At 39.0% G+C, this 19,162-nt stretch overlaps 1 protein-coding gene across 10 annotated transcripts in view; it reads right to left on the minus strand.

The window, feature by feature from the left end:
• Positions 1-19,162, minus strand: part of LOC104138512 (CUGBP Elav-like family member 4) — a 721,557-nt gene that overhangs the window by 623,411 nt on the left and 78,984 nt on the right. For all 10 annotated transcript variants that reach the window (XR_011137468.1, XM_009666153.2, XM_068925637.1 and 7 more), the window contains exon 2: positions 7,073-7,155. Coding sequence is in view for 9 of the 10 variants with exons in the window: in XM_009666153.2 (XP_009664448.1) it covers positions 7,073-7,155 (83 nt within the window). In the remaining variant the exon portion in view is untranslated. The remainder of the gene's footprint in view (positions 1-7,072; positions 7,156-19,162) is intronic.

A 19,162-nucleotide genomic window follows, 5' to 3' on the forward strand; every position in this document is an offset into this window, starting at 1 on the left:
GCACTTCACTGATCCATTACAGAGGGACAGCTTAATGTTGCAGAGTCAATGCATGTTTCTTCATTATTGTATAGTGCAAATAGGTGTTTATGGAAAGGTTACCCTAGGAAAAATGACCTCCAGACTGGTCAGTGTGTGTATAGTTACACAATATTATTCATATGACTGAACAGAAGAAAATAAACCGATTAAAGGGCACCTGTTCTCTTTTCTAACTCTCTAGTACCAAGAACACAGGGTGAGAAACAGTGGTCTACTACTTGTGAATATTTCCCAAGTATATCCAGTCATCACTTGAATCATTAACACAATATTACTGGAAACCCCTTAGTGTTTAAGATTGAGTAGCCTCTAAAGGCTGATGCTGTTGAAACACCCAGACGCTGACCACCTCCAGTTCCTGTAGTTTGGAGCTGGGACCTCACTCCAGCAGAAAGCCCATGAGAGCTCTCTTAATGGCCCAGCAGGTGTCAGGGATGCTCAGCATTTTGTGAGATCAGATACTCCGATGGAAAGATTCTTGGTAGAAATATGTTTCCTCATTTAGAGCTATGGTACTAGTTCACGATGACATCATTTCAGCAGTGACAAATATAGCTGAGTCTGCTCTTTCCTACACCATATAAATCCCTTGACCTCAATCAGATCATTACTGATTTACACTTGTGTAAATGAAGTCAGAATCAAACCCATGGCATGCAAAAATGTAGGCCAGAGTAAGCATTACTCACAGACAAGAGACAACCCTTCGGAGGAAGGAAAAAAGATCATTTTCATGCAAATATCCTTAATAATAAGGAACAAGAGATAGAAATAAGAGTATGAATGAAATGCAATCAAGAACTGCTCTGAGATCAGATTTGCTTCTAACTTTATGATGCTGCATCAGCTGCTCTTAAAGTAGCTTAAGCCTAACATTTGACCTACCTGAAACTTGTTATATATAGTTTTTCATCACAGATCTGTAAGCTAACACAATCCCTTGGCTAGGCTTTGAAGCTAGCTGAAGGTGCTCAGTCACTTGCAGGATCTGAGCTAATTGCTGTGTGCTATGAAAATGAAAACTTTTTTTGCTGAGATCCAGGTTTGCCCTCAAATCTTTACACATTATCTATTTATTTATGCATAAACAGTGGCATTATGGTTTAGAGAATAGGGGCCCTTTGATGGGAGGTAAGCTTGACTAGCCTATGGGAGTTTACTGCTATGCATATAAATGAGGCCATACATACAAATATGCAGAACAGACAAGTGAAAATATACAGCATCTCTTTAAAATGAAATACTTTGATTGCTCCAATCACAAGAAGTTATAAAACTACCCTGAAGAATTAACAGCCTCAGTACATGCTAACTACATCCATCATAAATTCGTCTTTAGTTTCTGTTATCATATCACTGTCTCCTGGGACCCCCAGTCCTGTCATCATTTGCCCTTTATAATTTATTCAGCTTGTACTTGCCTGAATCCTTTCTACTTATCATTCATCTTTACAGTTGTACATAAAATTAGATTGATCCTCCTATGGCAGACATGTCAGAGAGAAAAGTTGTCATTGAATAACACATAAAGCGAATGAAGGTCCAGCAACAACTTTTGTTGAATAGCTTAGAAATTGCCCTTTGAGAATCAAAAAGGTGTCAAGTCGGAAAGAAAATGCAATATATTTAATAATTTAATTTACATACACCCTTTTTAAAATCTCAAACCCCAAACACGACCGAGAAGCCTAGTTCACATTTTGCACATCTGAGCTTTGTTAGAAATCACAAATGCAATGAATGCACCAGTCTCAGCTGAGATATAACAACATGCATCCAACACACTAGTTCCGTCACAGTGCTTGCACTGTATCCTTCTGATCCAAAGCTCTTTGGACTGGATGGCAGAGAGAGTTTACTTTGTATTCCAGAGGCTGCTGTATAGGGATATAGAAGCCAATCTTTAACTAGTGAAATGGAACTTTAATGTTTACCAAGCAGATAAGACCCAGGTGTTTCATCTCATCTGGTGAACAGAACAGCACTGTTGAACTACAGGCGTTTTTAGCAAATGGAAAGTGCATATGGTTTCCTCTCCCTCTCTCTTGTCCCCTCCTTTCCCCAGAGTAAGATCCAAAAATCCTTTGACTGTCTGGTCAGTCAGAAAGAGGAAAAAAGACAAATCTTTTTAACCATGACATTGACACCTAAAGATTTTACAGTACTGGAGAATTTCTAACGGACTGGTTTTTGCAAGTCTCTTACCTCAAATCTGTTTTTATTCCTTTTCATCTTCATTTTTAACTTCAGAAAACAGACATGTTTCTCCCAAGGGAACAATTAAATGTGTTTTCTTTCAAAATCTAAAGGGCATGGTGAGCAGGCTGCGTGTTCAGCAGGCTACTTTAATCAATGGAACCCATCCAGCCTGCCACTGCTGACCAAATTGCAATTTACATTGATAGAAAAAACTTCTGAAATACAAAGGTGCAGGAATATAATACCACTTTTGGCTCAACACAATGTGCAGGGTGATATGCGGTTTCATGGCTTCCTAACAAGCTTTTGGAAAAGCCTTTGAAACATTAAAGAGGACAGTAAGACTGTAAAATTATAGTAAGATCTGCTTAAATGGCTGAAATTCATGCTATACATGCAGGACTCTTACAAGGTCTGTGTGATACTTGCGTCTCATTTAAGCCTCGTTAGAAGGATTCAAGAGGGGCTAGATTTTGCAAGACCTCTTTTGCTCAGGAATCTTTCCTTACATATAAATTTTAACCAAACAAGAGCAGTAACGTGCACAAAATTTTGGAAGACTGAGCACAACTTTAGTTTTATCAGTTTTTAACAAGGGTTTAATAACAGGCTTATGATCCCACCTGTCTTTTAATGTTAAGGGAACATGTTTTTTTAAAGAGGAATGAGGGTGAATAAGGCAGAACGTTTGTTTTAGGTGGCTGAAGAGAAAGAACAATGAAGAAAACGCTAACTATATGCTGAGCAATTTAGTACACCCGTAGTACCATTCTTCCTTTCAGGAGGAATATATACTAAAAAACAAAAAAAAACCCTGCTTATTTCTCAGTTTGAATAAGACCTTCAGATTGCTGAGGTTAACAGTTTCCTAGCTACTTAATTTCATAGTTATTCTTTGCGAGTCTTACAAGGAGGTTTTAACATTATGCAAAAAGGCAGTGCCTCCAACCGAGTATACACGGACTGTTCACTCTCAGTGCCTGAGAGCCACAAAGAACCAGAGGAAAGGATGCCGCTATGCTTATCATACATGAGCTCAGTTTATTTGTGCTATAAATAAAAGTAGATCTTGATAGCGTAATTACATTTCTCAGCATTATCCTCTGCCATTCACTTCAGAAACAAAAAAGGGGAAAAAAGTTGGCTTCACTATAATTTGTGATCAAAATGACTACATTTAAAACAATTTTATTTCCCTGATTTCATTTCCTGTGGAGCTTTGTGGGGCAAATAAATATTATACCAAATCTGCAGGCAAATAATTCTCATGTCCCCTGCACTGTCATTGTCTTGAGCATTTTTTCCTATGTTTTCCCCAAGATCATGGGATGTGTTTCTGATATTGCACTTTATCATTAAGAGATATACCATGATCAAAAGTCCCAAGGGTGAATCAACTTTTACTTTCTCTTTCCCTCTCCCCAAATTACCCTTCGTTGCTTAATTTGCTTTTATGATGCTGGGGGAAAAATATAAAGTGGTTTCCCACTATGAAGGATTAGCACAGATTATGGTGAACAGTGTTAATTATAGGTGGGGAAAGAGAATAGTGCATCTCTCCAATCTGTTCTTGATTTCCCTCGTGCCTGTCTGGCTGGTAATAAGCCTCCTTTAATCTGGCAGTCCCCTTGGTGAAATCAGCACCACGGACAGCAATATTGATTGCTTCTGAGAAACCATCACAGCTGCTCAACCAAATTACCTTTGATATGTGACCTTTAATGTAATTACTGCAACATCAAAGCATTTCTATAAATTATTAAAGAACTAATATACTTCATCATCCAGCTACTCTATTATATGTAAAATAAACAATCACAAGTAAATGTTAGAATTTGAATCATCTGACACTCACAAAAGTGCTCTTTACACATGCATACACACCACACTACCTTAACCTTCAATTTTAGGCAAGGCAGAATTTCAAACTGTCCAAAATAGCCTAATTAATTTAAATGAAGAGTATTCAACTGATCATGTTGTTTTCCATTCCATTCTAGTTTCTGCAAAATATATATCGTGATTTTTTCCCACCCCAAAACAAAGTATCATAAAGACTTTATTAATCAACACATACCTGCTTGGAAGTCTTTTGATTATTCCACAAGATGACTTTATGTCCCACATATAACACAGAAATACGTGAAACATATTTCTGTCATCTTACAAAGCACATTCAGAAAGTAATTACTATAAAATATGTGCATGTAGCCACTCCACTAAAAATACAGTGATACACAGCTAAGAGGCAAGGCGTCTGAATCTGGACACAAACTCCTGATGTCTCACCATTTCCATACATTAGCATTCATGTGCATATTATTAAAAATGACTCAATTCTGTGTTTTATAATAGAAAGAACACAAACAGCAATGCTGCAAGGGCAGGCAAATATACAGTTTACTAGGGAGAGAAAAGTGTCTCAATTCAACAATTCACTGTAGTAGTATTTTTTTCCTATTTCACCCTTGTTAATTATTTTCCATAGTTCCTCAGTAGTACTGTTTGTCACAGATGCTGGAGGGTCAAAAGAAGGTTTTGTGCGTCATTTGTGGACTCATGAATGAGGACTTAGACCCCTGACCTTAAGAGGGCTTCCTATTTTATGGTGATGAACTATGCTTGATATTGTCAGTGCATGTTATCAAATACAGTCAGGTAAGTCATAAATAATTCTTTGCTACTCACACAGGAAACACAAAACAGTATTCAGGCATGATAGCTATCAAGAGACAAGGCTGGTTTCCTTAAATAAACTACAGTGACGTCATTCAGACGATAAGTTGAGGAACCTGGCAGAAAGCTGCATACAGAGGGTTTGCTGGTAGAAAGTAAGGTTTTATCCCAAGACAAACAGAACTGGAAATGAATGTGGAAGAGACTGGAGCTCAGAATTCTAGAAAACCAGGCTGCTATTTTAGACATGTAGAATTCTTTGTTCCTACTTCAGTTAGATCCTGGTTTGTTTTAGACCTAGAGGTAACAAAAAAGCCACGTGAAGTCAGTGCAGTCAGTCTGGGCTACATGTGATAGAAATAAGATTAGGACATAAAACAAGGAGATGGTCTCACTGTGGTCTAGGATCAGGCAACATAGCCTGGCAAAATCTTAATCTTAATGCAAACCTGATTGAATTTTGCCCTTGTCTGAAACAGTCTTGCTCTCAAGATTTTTGTGGTTTCAAAATCCCTAACATGCAAGATCGGATTCAGAAATGTGGAAATATAAAGAAAGATTCTTCAAAAAGTTTTTTTTTCTTTAATCTGAGATCTCTATAATCTGACCCACTGGCTTCACTGAGATCATACAGCTTCAAGATGAGACACAGAAGGTCTGAGCTCCATATGTGAGCTCCTGGTCTGACTGCTAATGAGGAGCAAACAATCTCTGTGAAGACAATTGGAATTCCAGTTAGCTCTTTTAAATACACAACATCCTATTCACCAATATCTAGGTTTGATACATGCACGTGTGCCACTTTCAAGCTTATTTCAGAAAAATTCAAGTCAAATAAACTGTTACTCAAAGTATCCCTATTCAAAATGTTTTCTATACATTGAGTTCTATTATTCAGAGGAGAAAAATAAAAAGAAAGCATCACCTGTTAATATCAAAAAATGGGAAGAGAAAAGATAAACCCTAACAAGACTCAAGTCACTCAAACAGTCTGTGGCTAATCGGTTTTTAGAAAAAATAATTCAGATGGAGTTGTCAGCTGACAAATGTATTTTTAGTGAAAAAAGTAAGTGCGTATTTACATGAGGTGTAGCATTTCAGGCAAAGATAGATGCAGATGAGCAAGCGTGTGGGCATCTTCAGACTGGCAAGTCAGCAAAGAGATAGGTAGATAGACCCAGGATGACAGAAAAAAGTAGAACAGAACCAGCAGTATCTTCAGCAGCATAGAGCAACTGGTGCAGTACCTCAAGTTTTGTTGAGAGGTAAGTTATGAGCAAGCAGACTCAGTCATTCAGTATTAACTAATAAAGGTAGTTATTTAGGCCAATCAACCTCTCATTTTAGATACAACCTAAAACCTTTAGGATTCCACTCCTAAGTACTTGATCACTGGCCTCAGTGACAGAGTCAAACTAGCTCTTTTCTAGAGACCAGGAGTACTGCACTCAGCTGTTTCCAGTTTGTGTACCCCAGCTGAATCTAAATAGTCTCCCCCCTCCCTCCTCCCACTACTGCCAAACTGGAAACCCATCCCAGCAGGGCATGTCTTCCCCCACACAATGCTGACTCTATTTTTAGTTCCACTTGTGTTGTCTGAACCTTAGATCTTGCTCATGTGAATAATCTTCATTATCTTGTGTTCGTCTCTTCTCTCTTTTCTCCTTGTCTCACTGCCTTTCCAATCTGCTACAGCTGCCTGAATACTAAAGTAACTGAGTCAAACCACTGTCATCAGGAATATGTTTTCATTCTGTGATAACTCAATAATGTGATCTGTTTCTTGATTTCTTGGTGCCACACCTTGCTTCAGAGAAGAAAAACACTGAGTGACAGTACCTGGTAAGCACTTCTAACATTTCAGTAGAGGGGTCAGAAGTCTAAAGCCTTTCCTTACTTGAGCAAGGCTGGTAGAATTCAGTCCATAACCAGTTAATTACTTTTACCTGTCTCCTGGTAAGAAGAAAAAGAACTTATTTTTTGTGCACGGAAACCACTCCAGTGGGTTGATGGTGTCTTGGTTTTATTTGCACAACGCAAATAGTGAGTCATTCAAGCAACCGGAGATCCACGATGAGAGCTCCACATGTAACCCATTTTAGATTATTAACTACATAAGTGTAATATACATATATGTATATATGTCTGGACTCACCCCTGGCAGTGTCTTCTGTTCATGCAGTGCACTCTGGGCCTTTAGAGCAGACTCCCTTTCGCAGTACGTTAGGAAGGCACAGCCTGTAAACAAAAGGTAAAATCTCAGTAAGAGCAGTATTTCAGAGAGGATCAGTTTAACACTGGAATGTAGAACAAAACGCTTTCCCATCATCATCTCATTTCAAGTAAAACAGCAATAAAAAAAAAATCTATCTTTACTAGGTCAGCAGTGAAGACTCGAGAAATGAAGCTATCATCACTTCTTCTAAGCCCTAGTGAAAACTGGGCAACAGTATGGATAGAAATGCTTATTTTTATTTGAATACATGCTTAAGTATCAGATATGCAGGATTGTACAGCATTAAGGATCTCAGAACACATGCGGTGAAAGGTGAGGCATAAGATCCTACTTCTGCTTGAACAGCAGCATTGGGAACAAGACCCTAAGTGCCATAACATGCTGGAGGCCTCATGCCCTTCTTTTGTACCAAATACTCTGAATAAAGGACATATAAGGACTTAGGACTTCCTACTGCAGAGGACTACGCCTATTTTTTAGCCTGACTTGCATCCACAAGTAATCTCCCTGTTTACATTCACACCAGAAAGCCAGCACCCTGCACACACTGCTGCAAGGGCTCATTGACTTCTAGCCACACATACAATCACAGCAAAGTCCAAACAAACAATCTGAAACATCCATGTTGCTTTACAAATCACATTAGAACTTCAGAGTTGCTCCAGTAGCTCACGTCTTTGGTCTCTGCAGAAAGTGAGCTTATCTGTAAAGGCTAAAGCTCTGTCATGGTAGGGCAGGGCCAAAACCCTGCCCCACCTCTTCTGCCCAACCCCATGCTCCCCCTTCTTGTATAACCAGTCACTGTTGCAATGTCTTATATCACTTGCGTGTCTGATGTGATCAGATTATTCCTGCTTACTGCAGTATACTGAAAACCTGCCAGTTCCTGCAGCAAAAGAAGTGCTTGTTATGCGGAGGACATTTTCTCTGAAGTTACTACAGAACATCTGCAACCTCGCCAGCTCCTTGAAGTGAAGAGATACCATATCTTTCAAGGCTCAGACAGCATGTCCATCAAGTTGTGGGCATCTTCCAAGAGCACAAATTTGTTTTCTTGACAGTCTCTCCATACATGCTCCATAACCTCATCTTGACCCACTCACCTTCTCCTCTATGCACATTAAAAAATATGCAAAAGGTGAATAAACACTGGACTATGAAGTCTTTTGTGTACAAATTGCCATTCAGGTTGTTTTTGCTCAATGTGCGCTGTTTCATCCTTAGATAAAGGAGGTTAGGTCCTTAAGTTCCTTAGCTAAAATTAGTGAAGGGATATACACTTATTCTTTTCTACTTTACAGTGTTCTTAATACATTAGTACAAAGTACTATACAAATTTATATATATACACTTAAAGATTATTTTACGCAAGTCACCCTACTCCCCTCACTATGAAGCCACAAGCTGAGTGAATTTTCCAATGTGACATGGAAAAATCTTAATTTTTGCCTTACTTCTTACCCTATATTGCTTTCTGAAGGTCTTGTTCCTTTCAGTGTATTCCAGCCAATCAAATTTAGTATGTCTCAATAGTTGTAAGTCTCATGAGCAAAGTCAACAATCAAGCAAGGAGGCTGAACAGCAGCAAAAGGTTGTATCTTCCACTTAGAATTATTTGGATTCATTCCCCTCTAACTCTAAATGGATGAGTTTTCAGTTTGATCATATTTGCCAGAGAAGGGGAAGAAACTGTGGCAGAGTTTACAGCTGGCGGAGGTAATGGATTGAAAAGGATCCTTAAAAGTCACCCATAGCTTGATAATCAAATGGGAAACTATGCTTAAATTTAATTTCAGTGCTAAATCACAGGCTGAGAGCTCTCTGTTGACTAGACACAATAAGAAAGTCTCCCTTTAGTAGCAGACGTGGAACAGCTGATACAGTCTAATTAGGCACATCATAGTGCACTGTTATAGAGATAAACTATGCTGTGTAAAGCTCCCATAATGATAGCTATATTTTTCTCTTATTGTGATGGCCATGACGACAGTTCAGGGTAACAATGTCCTGCAACTCCTACCACTTCGTGACTGTAATTCAGATGGAGTAGACAGCAGACTCCTCCTCTCTTTGTAAGAGCAGTGCTTCCTTCCAAGATCCACAGAAGGTGTGTGTGGGAGTGAGTTCTCAGGAGGAAACAACCTGCATGAAGTCCTCTCCAAAGATGTTTGTGCAAGTGCTGGAAGTACCAAACTCTCAGAAACATTATTTAATAAAATTCATGCAAATGTCACTGACTTCCTGAACAAGGCACTTGGGACAGGAATTTGAAATGAAGAGGAGATCTAGTCAGAGGCTTGCATATGCTCCAACGTGAAAGAAAAGGAACACTTTTTCAGGGGCAAAAAAAGGAGGTAATTTTTTACCTTACTCCGTAGATTAAGTCAAGCACACAAATTATACTCTGTCTAGACCTTGTTGGGCAAAAAGACATTTAAGAAAAGTGTCTAATTTACTTCAAGGAAATCCTGAAAGCTTAACAGAGCCAGTGAGAAGTCGCATTCCAGCTATGGCCAGCTGGAGAAACAGAGAGTTTAATCTTTTCCAATTGATTCTCAAACTTGGACTGGAAAAGGACAGTTCACAGCGGTAGCTTTTTTGTTGTCCCCCGTCCCCCGTCCCCCCCCCCCCCCCCCCCCCCCGGCCTTTTGGTCTTGTCTTTACTGTTTACATAAAATTGCTCTATAGGGCAAAAAAAATCGGCTAGAATAACATTTTTCAAAAACATTCACAGCTGGATTGCAATAAAGTAGTAGAAACCTATTAGTCCGTCCTGCAAGAATTTGCAATATTTTGGCTCCTTGTGCACTAGGAAGGCTTACAAAATGCTGCCTGCCTGCCCCCCTCCCCCCACTCCACCCTCAGCCCCGGAATTTCCAAACACTTGAACCATCCATGGCATTTTGATGCCTAACAGAAGTATAACTGTAGCATCTGTTCCACATGGCACCTTTCTTAGTCTGGTTCTTTCACTGTGAATCAGTGTGGCCCATTGACAAGATATGGTGCTTCGTGGAGGACATGGCTCAAAGGACAGAGTACTGACCCCAAAACTATAATGTCACAGGATACAACACCCTGAATGGCTCTATCAGGTTTCAGAAAGAAAAGGCAAACTGGTGAAACTTTCTTTTTTCATTTTGATTTCCCATATAGAAAATTTACAGAATGACCAATTTTCCCCACAGAAAGCTCTGTTTTTATACAGAACCACCTATTTCACTGAAGAATCATCTTGATGGAAAACTCTTAAGTAGCTCTACTTAACCACTCATTTGCCATCATCTGTTTGGGCTGGATATGAATCTGACTTCCGGGTGAAAGGCTTGATGTCCAATTATAAATCAGTTGCACCATCCAGCCATGTAGAAGTCTAGTATAATGAGTGTTTCTAAACACATCTCAAGGAAAGACAGAGTGAAGGCTATGCATTATTTCTGTCATCTACTTGTACGCATGATGACTGAGTGAATAGAGTGCTTGAGAATTATATCTGAATTTGAACAAAAAATCTAATTGACTAATTATTGATAATGAAGGATTTCCTCCTAGCTGTTCCTAATTTCAATTCTATTTCTCTCAAATATGCCAAGTTTTTTCCAGACATGTGTCAATCAGCTGAAAGATGCTTTGTTTGGATTATCTTTCCAGCTGTTCATTTGCTATCAGTGGACAGCTCTTTGGGCTAGTCCATAAACATCTGGAAACTCCCAGTTGGCAATTAACTCCCAACCTATTGAACTGCAGTCTCTTGGAAATATGAGAACACATCAAGCAGTCTCCTGGGAAACAAGGTTGTTAAAGAGAAAGAGGAAATAAAAACAGGGGCTCGAGATGGAAAAAAAAAAAAAAAAAGCTCTATTTTAATTTTACCTCCAGGGATTTCAATAACACAAATAATAATTGCATGGAATACAGATGGATAACGATCACACTTATGGCAACCTCAAGCCCACAATAAGTCTCCTGAAGAGTTTTGTGCAAGCCTGGTAGACACAACAGTCAGGAGCCACATTCTGAGCTGAACAGCATTCATAGGAAAACAGAATTATTACTCCCTGCCAGTACTCAGTTCATCCTGGGACAAAGGCAGAATTTTTTCACTCTGTATCTCAGCACTCACTTCAGCGAATCAGTTTCCTTGAATATTGATATTCAGTTACTTTCAACCAGAAAAGCAGTTCCTCCCAGCTAAGAAGCACTGCTCACCTATCTCAGATTTAGCTAAAGTTAGTTATCCAAGGATCTACCGTCAACGGCAAGAAATTCATTTGACCTAGCATAAACGAAAGGAATAAACCTCTGAAGATGCTTGTTCTCTGCATTGAGTGCAGGACTCCAGCACAACTATCTCAGGTGCAGACTTCTAGCTTCAAGGTTGTATGTTCACAGCAACAGATTCCACCCATGAATACCTCTAAGTTTCCAGTTACCTCAAGTATGTGCATTATCTGTACCATAATTAATCCTCATTATATTTTGTGGGAGATGAAGGTGATGCACACTGGCCATGTATTAATAACTCGTTAAGGGCTTTCCCCCTCTTTCTTGTTTTATTCTGGCAGACAGCCGCAGGTATCCTGGCACAGTCTCTCTTGTTTGCCTGTTTAAGCCAAAGAACAAACATTTAGTGACTTATAACCTTGCTTTTGCCTAATGTGCATTTTGGTGACATATTATTAGAACTGTATAACCTCACAAGAAGTATGCCTGTAACTCTTCCATATTTTTGGATACAGAAGCCTTGTCTGGGATTTAGACTATAACTATGAAGCAGATCTTTTCCAGGCATTGTTATATGTCTGAACAAATCACTGAAGGTCTGACCTAAATCCAACGAGAAAATACTTGCACACTTCAACAGGCTTTGGAACAGTCCCTTAATCTTTCTGGGCCTATGTTTACTCATTGACGCTATAATGGCAATTTAAGAAGTTTGTTGAGTGCTTTGAGCATTTTGGATGAAAGCCAGAAGAGCTATAACAAAATCTGTGCTCAGGGGCATAAATCCAGTCAAGGGGAAACTATTGCACGTAACCCATCAAAACCAACCAGTTACACCAAAACATAGATCAGGGGTTCATGATTTTCCCTGTAATCTATTGACAGACTCTTCTCTTTTGGGAGAATCCTTGGCTCAGACATTGACCTAAGCTAAAATCAACGATAATTCAGAATAGCTGGGATAACCTTAGGTTTTGAGAAGGTTGTCTCCAGTGGTCTAAGCTAGTATATTTGATTCACAAACATTTGTGATATTGGAGTATGCACAGAGCCAGTTTCCACAGCTCAGCTGACAGGTGATAACTTCTGAAATTACAGCATTACTTCTGATATCTGTAAGCGTAACTAAAATAGGAATCATCACCCAAGAAAAAACTATTACAAGGCTGTCAACATAGTTCTTCTCAGTTCAAGACAAACAGCTTTATAGTTTTAGTTCCAATAATACTCATTGACTCCATTAGTGAAGTCTTCTAAATCAACCTTCTTATTGTGTCGTATGTCAGACTCCTGTAAAGCACCTGAATTGGTGACCAATACGCTGTTGTTAGCAGCATCTCAAGAAGGAGAAACAAAAAAGTCAATTCATACAGCATCTACAACTGCAGACCATTTTCCCTGTTGCTTTAATGTACTAACTTCTCAAAACCCAAAGGCAGAGAAGCCAAGGGCTTTACTCCAGCAGCCCAAAATGGAATTCAAGTTTAAGAAAGCAAACTGCAGTTCAAGTACAGCTCTTCAGGCCTTGTTGCTCTGTACAGACAACAGGGAAGAACAATAATTTTGCGTTACTTAGACCACTTGCTAGTCATGCTCCAACTTAAGAACAACTACAGTCTTGTAGAGGAGCTGTTTGAGAAATTTGCATCTGTGGAAAATAGGCACTCTTAGTTGTTCACAGGCCTGAGACGTTTACTGATGCCTCACTTTCTCTGGGCTCTAATCGTATTTAAGGATTTGTCCAAGGTGCACAAAAAAAAAAATCTTTGTTGGACCAGAAATCTGTGCCCCCCTCATCTGAGCCCTAGGTTTGTGTTCTAGGGGAGTACTTTCCCTGAAAATAAGAGAGTTTTTCTTCAGTATTCACCAACCTGTCATACAGAAAAAGACTGTAACACTTAAGAAAACTCCTGCCTTAAAAATCAACATCTCATTACGTCTCCCACCTAGGATTTCAAAGTGAGAAAGAAACCTTTTTCTCCTCTTCAACTATCCTAGCTCTGCATGTCTAGTTTTGAAACAATTCTCATTTGCTTCGTTTATAGTGGATTGCCCAAGGTTTAATCATTTGAGGTTTTCAGAGATTGAGCTGAATTTTCTTGAGGGGGACATAATCAATAAAAACTTTGGGAACTGGAAGTGTTTTATCCAGTTTCTTCATCCATTGCTCTCATAGTGATTAACTACCTTCTAAAAGAAGTTAACATCTTTTCTGGTGAAGAACATTCATTTGACTAGAACTTTCTTTTCCTCCATCTCCCCTGCTGCACCACCAGTGAACACTAAATGTTTAGCAGAAAAGATAGGAATAAAAATCTTCCCAGATATCAGCTTCCCTGTCAATTATATTGCAAAGTAGATTAACATCCGAAATGTCCTGCTGTGTGGAATGCTAATTTTCTTTTTCCTCTTATGTTATTTTCCATTAACTATTATGATGCTGTCATTTTCCTGCTATAGATAACTTGATAGTGGTCTGTATATAAAAGCATACACAATTAACACTCCTACACACCCATGTACCACTATTAAAAAACAAATTAACAGTCAAAGTCTTGTTAACCACATTTATAAAAATTTAACTTATGTAAAATGCATTTATGATACTTCAAAATGAGACATGGATATGTACAATTCAAACAATTCCAAGTTGCTCCTTGGACTGAGCAATGCTTAATTATATTCAGCACTGTCCATGCAGACAGCAGAGAGACTTGAGTAAATGCTAGTATAAATAAGCATTTTGACAAAACACACACAATGATTTCAGCTTGATCTTCAGAACAAGTAGGTTTTGGATGAAAACATCAATTTTAAAAAGTCAGAATTCTCACAGGCATTTTCAATGAAGTGTTTGTCAAACAATGTTTCTCAGGTCCAGGATACTCTTCTGATCAAAGCCTACAGAAAGAAAGCTTATTCCAGGGCAGCCAGTATTCCAGACTAACATCAATCAGGCAACCTGGGGCTTCTAAACACAGAGGAAGGTGCCTTATCACTATTAGCTCCCTGAGAGTGCTTAGGGTGCTTCTCTGGATTTCTTCATAGAGAACGCCACACGTAGTGGACCTCCATCTCAGTGAAGAATAGGAAAGCTTTTGAAATCTCAAACTTTCTTTTTAGAATAAGGGAAATGTTTCCTGCTCAGATCCATGCAAGATGAAATTTCTCCTGGGCCCTTGAAAGTTTCTTGCAAGTTGCTGTGCTGACCAGTACTCAAGACAAGATAAGGGACAGGATGAACCATTGGTGTGGCATAGAATGCACCAGGTGCTATTTGCCCGTAACTGTCAACATTTTTAGCTTTAAGTTTCACCTTGGTGCACCCGAGATGCATTTGATCTGAACATTCACTGCTGAAGCTCCTGCAAGTTCAGCCCATCAAGAACATTGCACTTTCCAGAACAGATAGATGTCTAATTTCCATACATTTAATGAACTATCATTGACAAGTTACCTATTAAAGCAATAGGAATGTAGATTACTGGTTAAGGTAATTGTCTACCAAAGAAATCACAACTGTGCTATTAGGACTGCAAGTATCTGGTGCTTTGAATTTCAACAGAAAATATCTCTGAATTGCCTAGTCTCACTCTAGTTTTTCATTTTTTGCCTCATAACCATGGGTTCCATGTTGTAAGGAGATGGGCATGCCCTCAGGCCTGATCCATCAAGCAATTAAGGAATGCTTTTGATTTTAAAAGTGTAAAAAATGTTGACTTCAGAGTGAAGCTCATAATCAAGTGCTTTCCTGACCCAGCAACAGCATTCCCAGCATTTCACAACCTGGCCACTACTGAGAAAATCATGGCCAAACTCTAGGGAACACTCAAGTGTGGATGAAAATAAGTAGGTTCCAGCTCCTACCTGCTCAGGAAGCAGCAACAGTTAAAACCATGATTGTCTCCAAGTTTGACTCACTAACACAAATATGTTGGATTTTTCTTTGAAGTGATAGATAGATTTTCCATTTTGCCTTGCAGTCTCAGAAAAAAGTTAATAAAATTGAATTTCTTGTGAAATCTCCATTTCTTGTTTCCAGTATGGTAATAAAGGGTGTTTTTTTTTTTTTTTTTAAAGATGTTTCACTTGTGAAAGTTACAACTAGACGTAATCCTAGCACTGAAACACTGTCACTTGCATTCATACAGTCATGGGTTAAGTCTCCTGTATGTGCATTAATTAGACTCTGTACCTGCTGTTCTGGGTCCTGCCTTTTGAGTTCTTTCTATTGTTAGCAGCATATGAATAACTCAGTGGATTTTCTGGAACAGTCTTTGATTCAGAAACTTTTCCCTCTTTTTATTTTGATTATTGGCCCCACTTACTTTTGGAAGACTTCTTCCAGAAGCCTTCACTAGTCTAATAGTCATGCTATTTTAAAAAAAGCGTTAACTTTAAATGCCTTGGGCCTCAAAATACACCTATACCAAAACCCTCTCTAAACAAGCTAGACTGTTCGGCCACATGCAGCTTTCTCCAAGCCTTGCCCTTCTGCAGCCACATAAGCTTGGGTATTTTATGCTCAAAATGCAGCACCAAGCTGAGCTACACATACCCCTGAAATAACAGCATCAACTCAGTGTCCAGAGAATCAGTTTATACTGAAAAATACAGGAAAAGTTGTATTTCCACCCTTAAAACGGTGTCAGGGCTAATGCTGAGTACATCTTATAGATAGCACTAATTAAGCTTTAGTTGCAGAAAGATATGAGGTAGCTTGTTCTACATACAAACTCAGATAAGCTGTGAACAGCTTTATACTCTTTCTTCCGAGACAGGGTACACATGCCAGTAAGCTTCTGACACTTCCAGCTCAGGGGGGAAGCAGAAGAGACTGAAACAATTGCAAGAAATAGCTATTATTAGAAAACTTCCAGCCCATTCAGAAGCAGAATATTGCAATTATATCTCTAGAGTTATTGTTCTCACAAAGTTTGCCAACTCATATTTTTCAACTTAAGTTCAGATTCAGAGCTGAACCTTCCAGATACTTCTCAAAAATCAATCTCGAGACATTTCTATTACTTATAATCAAGCCTTTCCCCTCACCTCATATGCAAGAACTATAAACAGAACAATAAAGTCTCATTGCCAAATTCCACAGGGTTTTAAGTTCTGATAAGTGCCTCTGAAGTCACCTTAAGACTTTTATATTACAAGTCGGATCCAAGTCCACAAAGAACATATTTCCTGATTCCAGTTGATACAAGAATGAAAATCTTAAAGCAGCTGCTACTCCTACAAGATGATAATCCTGAAATATTAGAAGTCTCCAGAAACTTGCAAGAGTCACAATACGAGCCAGAGAAAACTCTATGATACCAGCTGGCCTCATGAGATTTCTGGAGACGAATTTCAGCTGTCAGAACAATTACCATCCAAGCTCCAATAACCAGATGCTGTTCTCCATATGTTTCAATTTTGGATTGTTTCTTCTATCTGTTAAGTGATGTTAGAAGCAAATAAGCATTGCCTCTTATCCATTTCTTTCTTCCTACCCACCCTTCTTTCTCAATATGACTTGTTCGTTGTAGGCACTGGGATAGCAAAGTAAGATCAGGTTGTTCTCCCACAGGCAGTCAGAGATGAAGTAACCTTCTTGATCAACAAGAAAAAAGGAAAAGGTGTCAGAGGTCCTGTCTCTCCGTTATACTATAAAACTAGAGAGCTAGGTCCCCAAAATAAGCACCTCTACAGCTCCTGCTTCATCTCTTTCCTCACAGTTGGGGATTTGTATTACCTAGAGACCATGCTGCCAGTGTGGCTTGGATACTGGTAATGTCATAGCTCCAGCAGAGGAGCATAGCCTTCAACAGTGAGCCATTGTTACACTGCACAAGCTTGCAATAACAGCCTAGCTCAAGTAAAAGCTATCTGAGGGCAAGATAAGACATGCAAAGGCTGGAAGATTTTGCTGCCTGTCCAAAGCAACATGACTAGCTTGCAGCAAAGGTCAGCCTTGAGCCAAAACTCTTAAGACTCTTCCCAGAACCTTAAATGCCTGTTAGTCTGCTTTTCTTAAGTGCTGATAAATTGCCTTATAGAAGTTTGTAATACATTATGACCCAAGTTGATTCTCTCGGGGAAAGTAGGCTGAGGACCCCGTCTCAAGTGTTCAGGAGCACATGACCTTCTACCACTGTGGTACTGAGTTCCTGGGCAGGAAGCTAAATATAAAGAGTATGTGATTTTGACTAGTCAGTCTGAAAATTCTGATTTTTACAAAAGGTATAACGATGCAATCTTCAAAGTTTAAAAAAAAAAGATAGTGAAATTAATTACATCAAGATCAATGTAATTTACAAAGCTTCAGTGCCCTAGGTTTAAAAGGGCTCTTGTCAGTGTGAAGTGAAGGAAGTACAATTTCCTGATGAATACAGAATTCTAGTTAAAGTGTATAGTAATCACTACCGGAGAGAGATTTTGATCGCTTTTTTTGTTGATCATCACAAAAATCAGTGAACATTTGAGTATATTGTAGATGGCTACAGTGAGGCATCAAACATTTGATACATTTAGCAGAAGACTTTACTTTGAAAATGAATTCACATTAGTTCAAATGAGCACTGTAGCCCCAGAGGTACTCAGGATTGGCAAGAGGAATGTGAATGATAAGTGGCAGTTGTAACAAGACAGAAGAGCTATCTAGCAAGGAAGCAGATCTGATCTTATTTAGTGGAACTGATCTAGGAAACAAACAGCACAATAACGACGTTTTCACATATGGAGAAGGATGGAGAATAAACCACAGTAAATCCAAGGGTTCTGAGCCCCTTGGTAATGTGCTCAGTCATCTGAAGTCCTCCAGAGGAGAATTAACCATGTTGAGCACCTTGCATGATTCCACTCAAAATATAAGTAAAGAATAGCTACAGAGACAAACATCTGAATGTTCAACAGGAGGCACAAAGCTGAAAGGCAGTAATGTCAAAAGACAGTTTTCAGGTGATAGTGGACATCTCGTGAATAACGCTTTCTCTTGTCTTGCATACGTCACTGCCAGATCAAAGACACCTCCTTCCTTTGGTGTCAACAGAAAACCCACATCTAAAATGATCCTGTCAGCTCTGATCACCTGGAAGTGTTCAGAAAGGCACTGAGGGAAAAACAAAGGGGGAGGGATGGGTAAAAAAGAAGGAATTCAAAGAATAATAAAAATTCTTAATGGGACTTGCGAGGGAAGATTAAGAGAACTAAATATGTATAGCTTGGCTAAACGGTAACTCAGGGGAATAGATGATAACCAGCTACAAGCCTTGAAGGTGTAAATACAAAATATGGAGAAGAACTGTTCAGGGTAATACCGGAGGATAATAACCAGGAGTAACGACATGAAATTCAACAACAGATCATTTAAGGCTGAGCATCAGGATTGCTTCCTAACCATTAGGAATATTAGCATCTACTATCCCCTCCACCTCAAACTGACTTTTGTGTGTAGCCAAACTCAGTCAAGAATATACTTCCTACGGTACTGGTGCTTTCTGTTTTGTTTACGTGCCTATGTATAAGTACTTGTCTACAAAATTAGAGTGTGGTGTGTTTTTTTTTTTTTTTTTTTTAGGTCCTATCAGACCAGTGGAATAATCCCTCACTCAAACATGATTGTTCAGGTCAGGGAGAGGAGGGCCATGAATGTAAAATAGAAAAAGTTTGAAAGAAAGGCTAAATCAAAACAGGGGGGTGGGAATATCTTTCCAGAAGCAAGCCTTTAACTCAGAAATTTCCAACATTTTTTACATCATTATTCCATATGACATGGAACTCTGATTTTCTCTCCCC

This window comes from Struthio camelus, chromosome W (genome assembly GCF_040807025.1).
Source record: "Struthio camelus isolate bStrCam1 chromosome W, bStrCam1.hap1, whole genome shotgun sequence".
Lineage (NCBI taxonomy): Eukaryota > Metazoa > Chordata > Aves > Struthioniformes > Struthionidae > Struthio > Struthio camelus.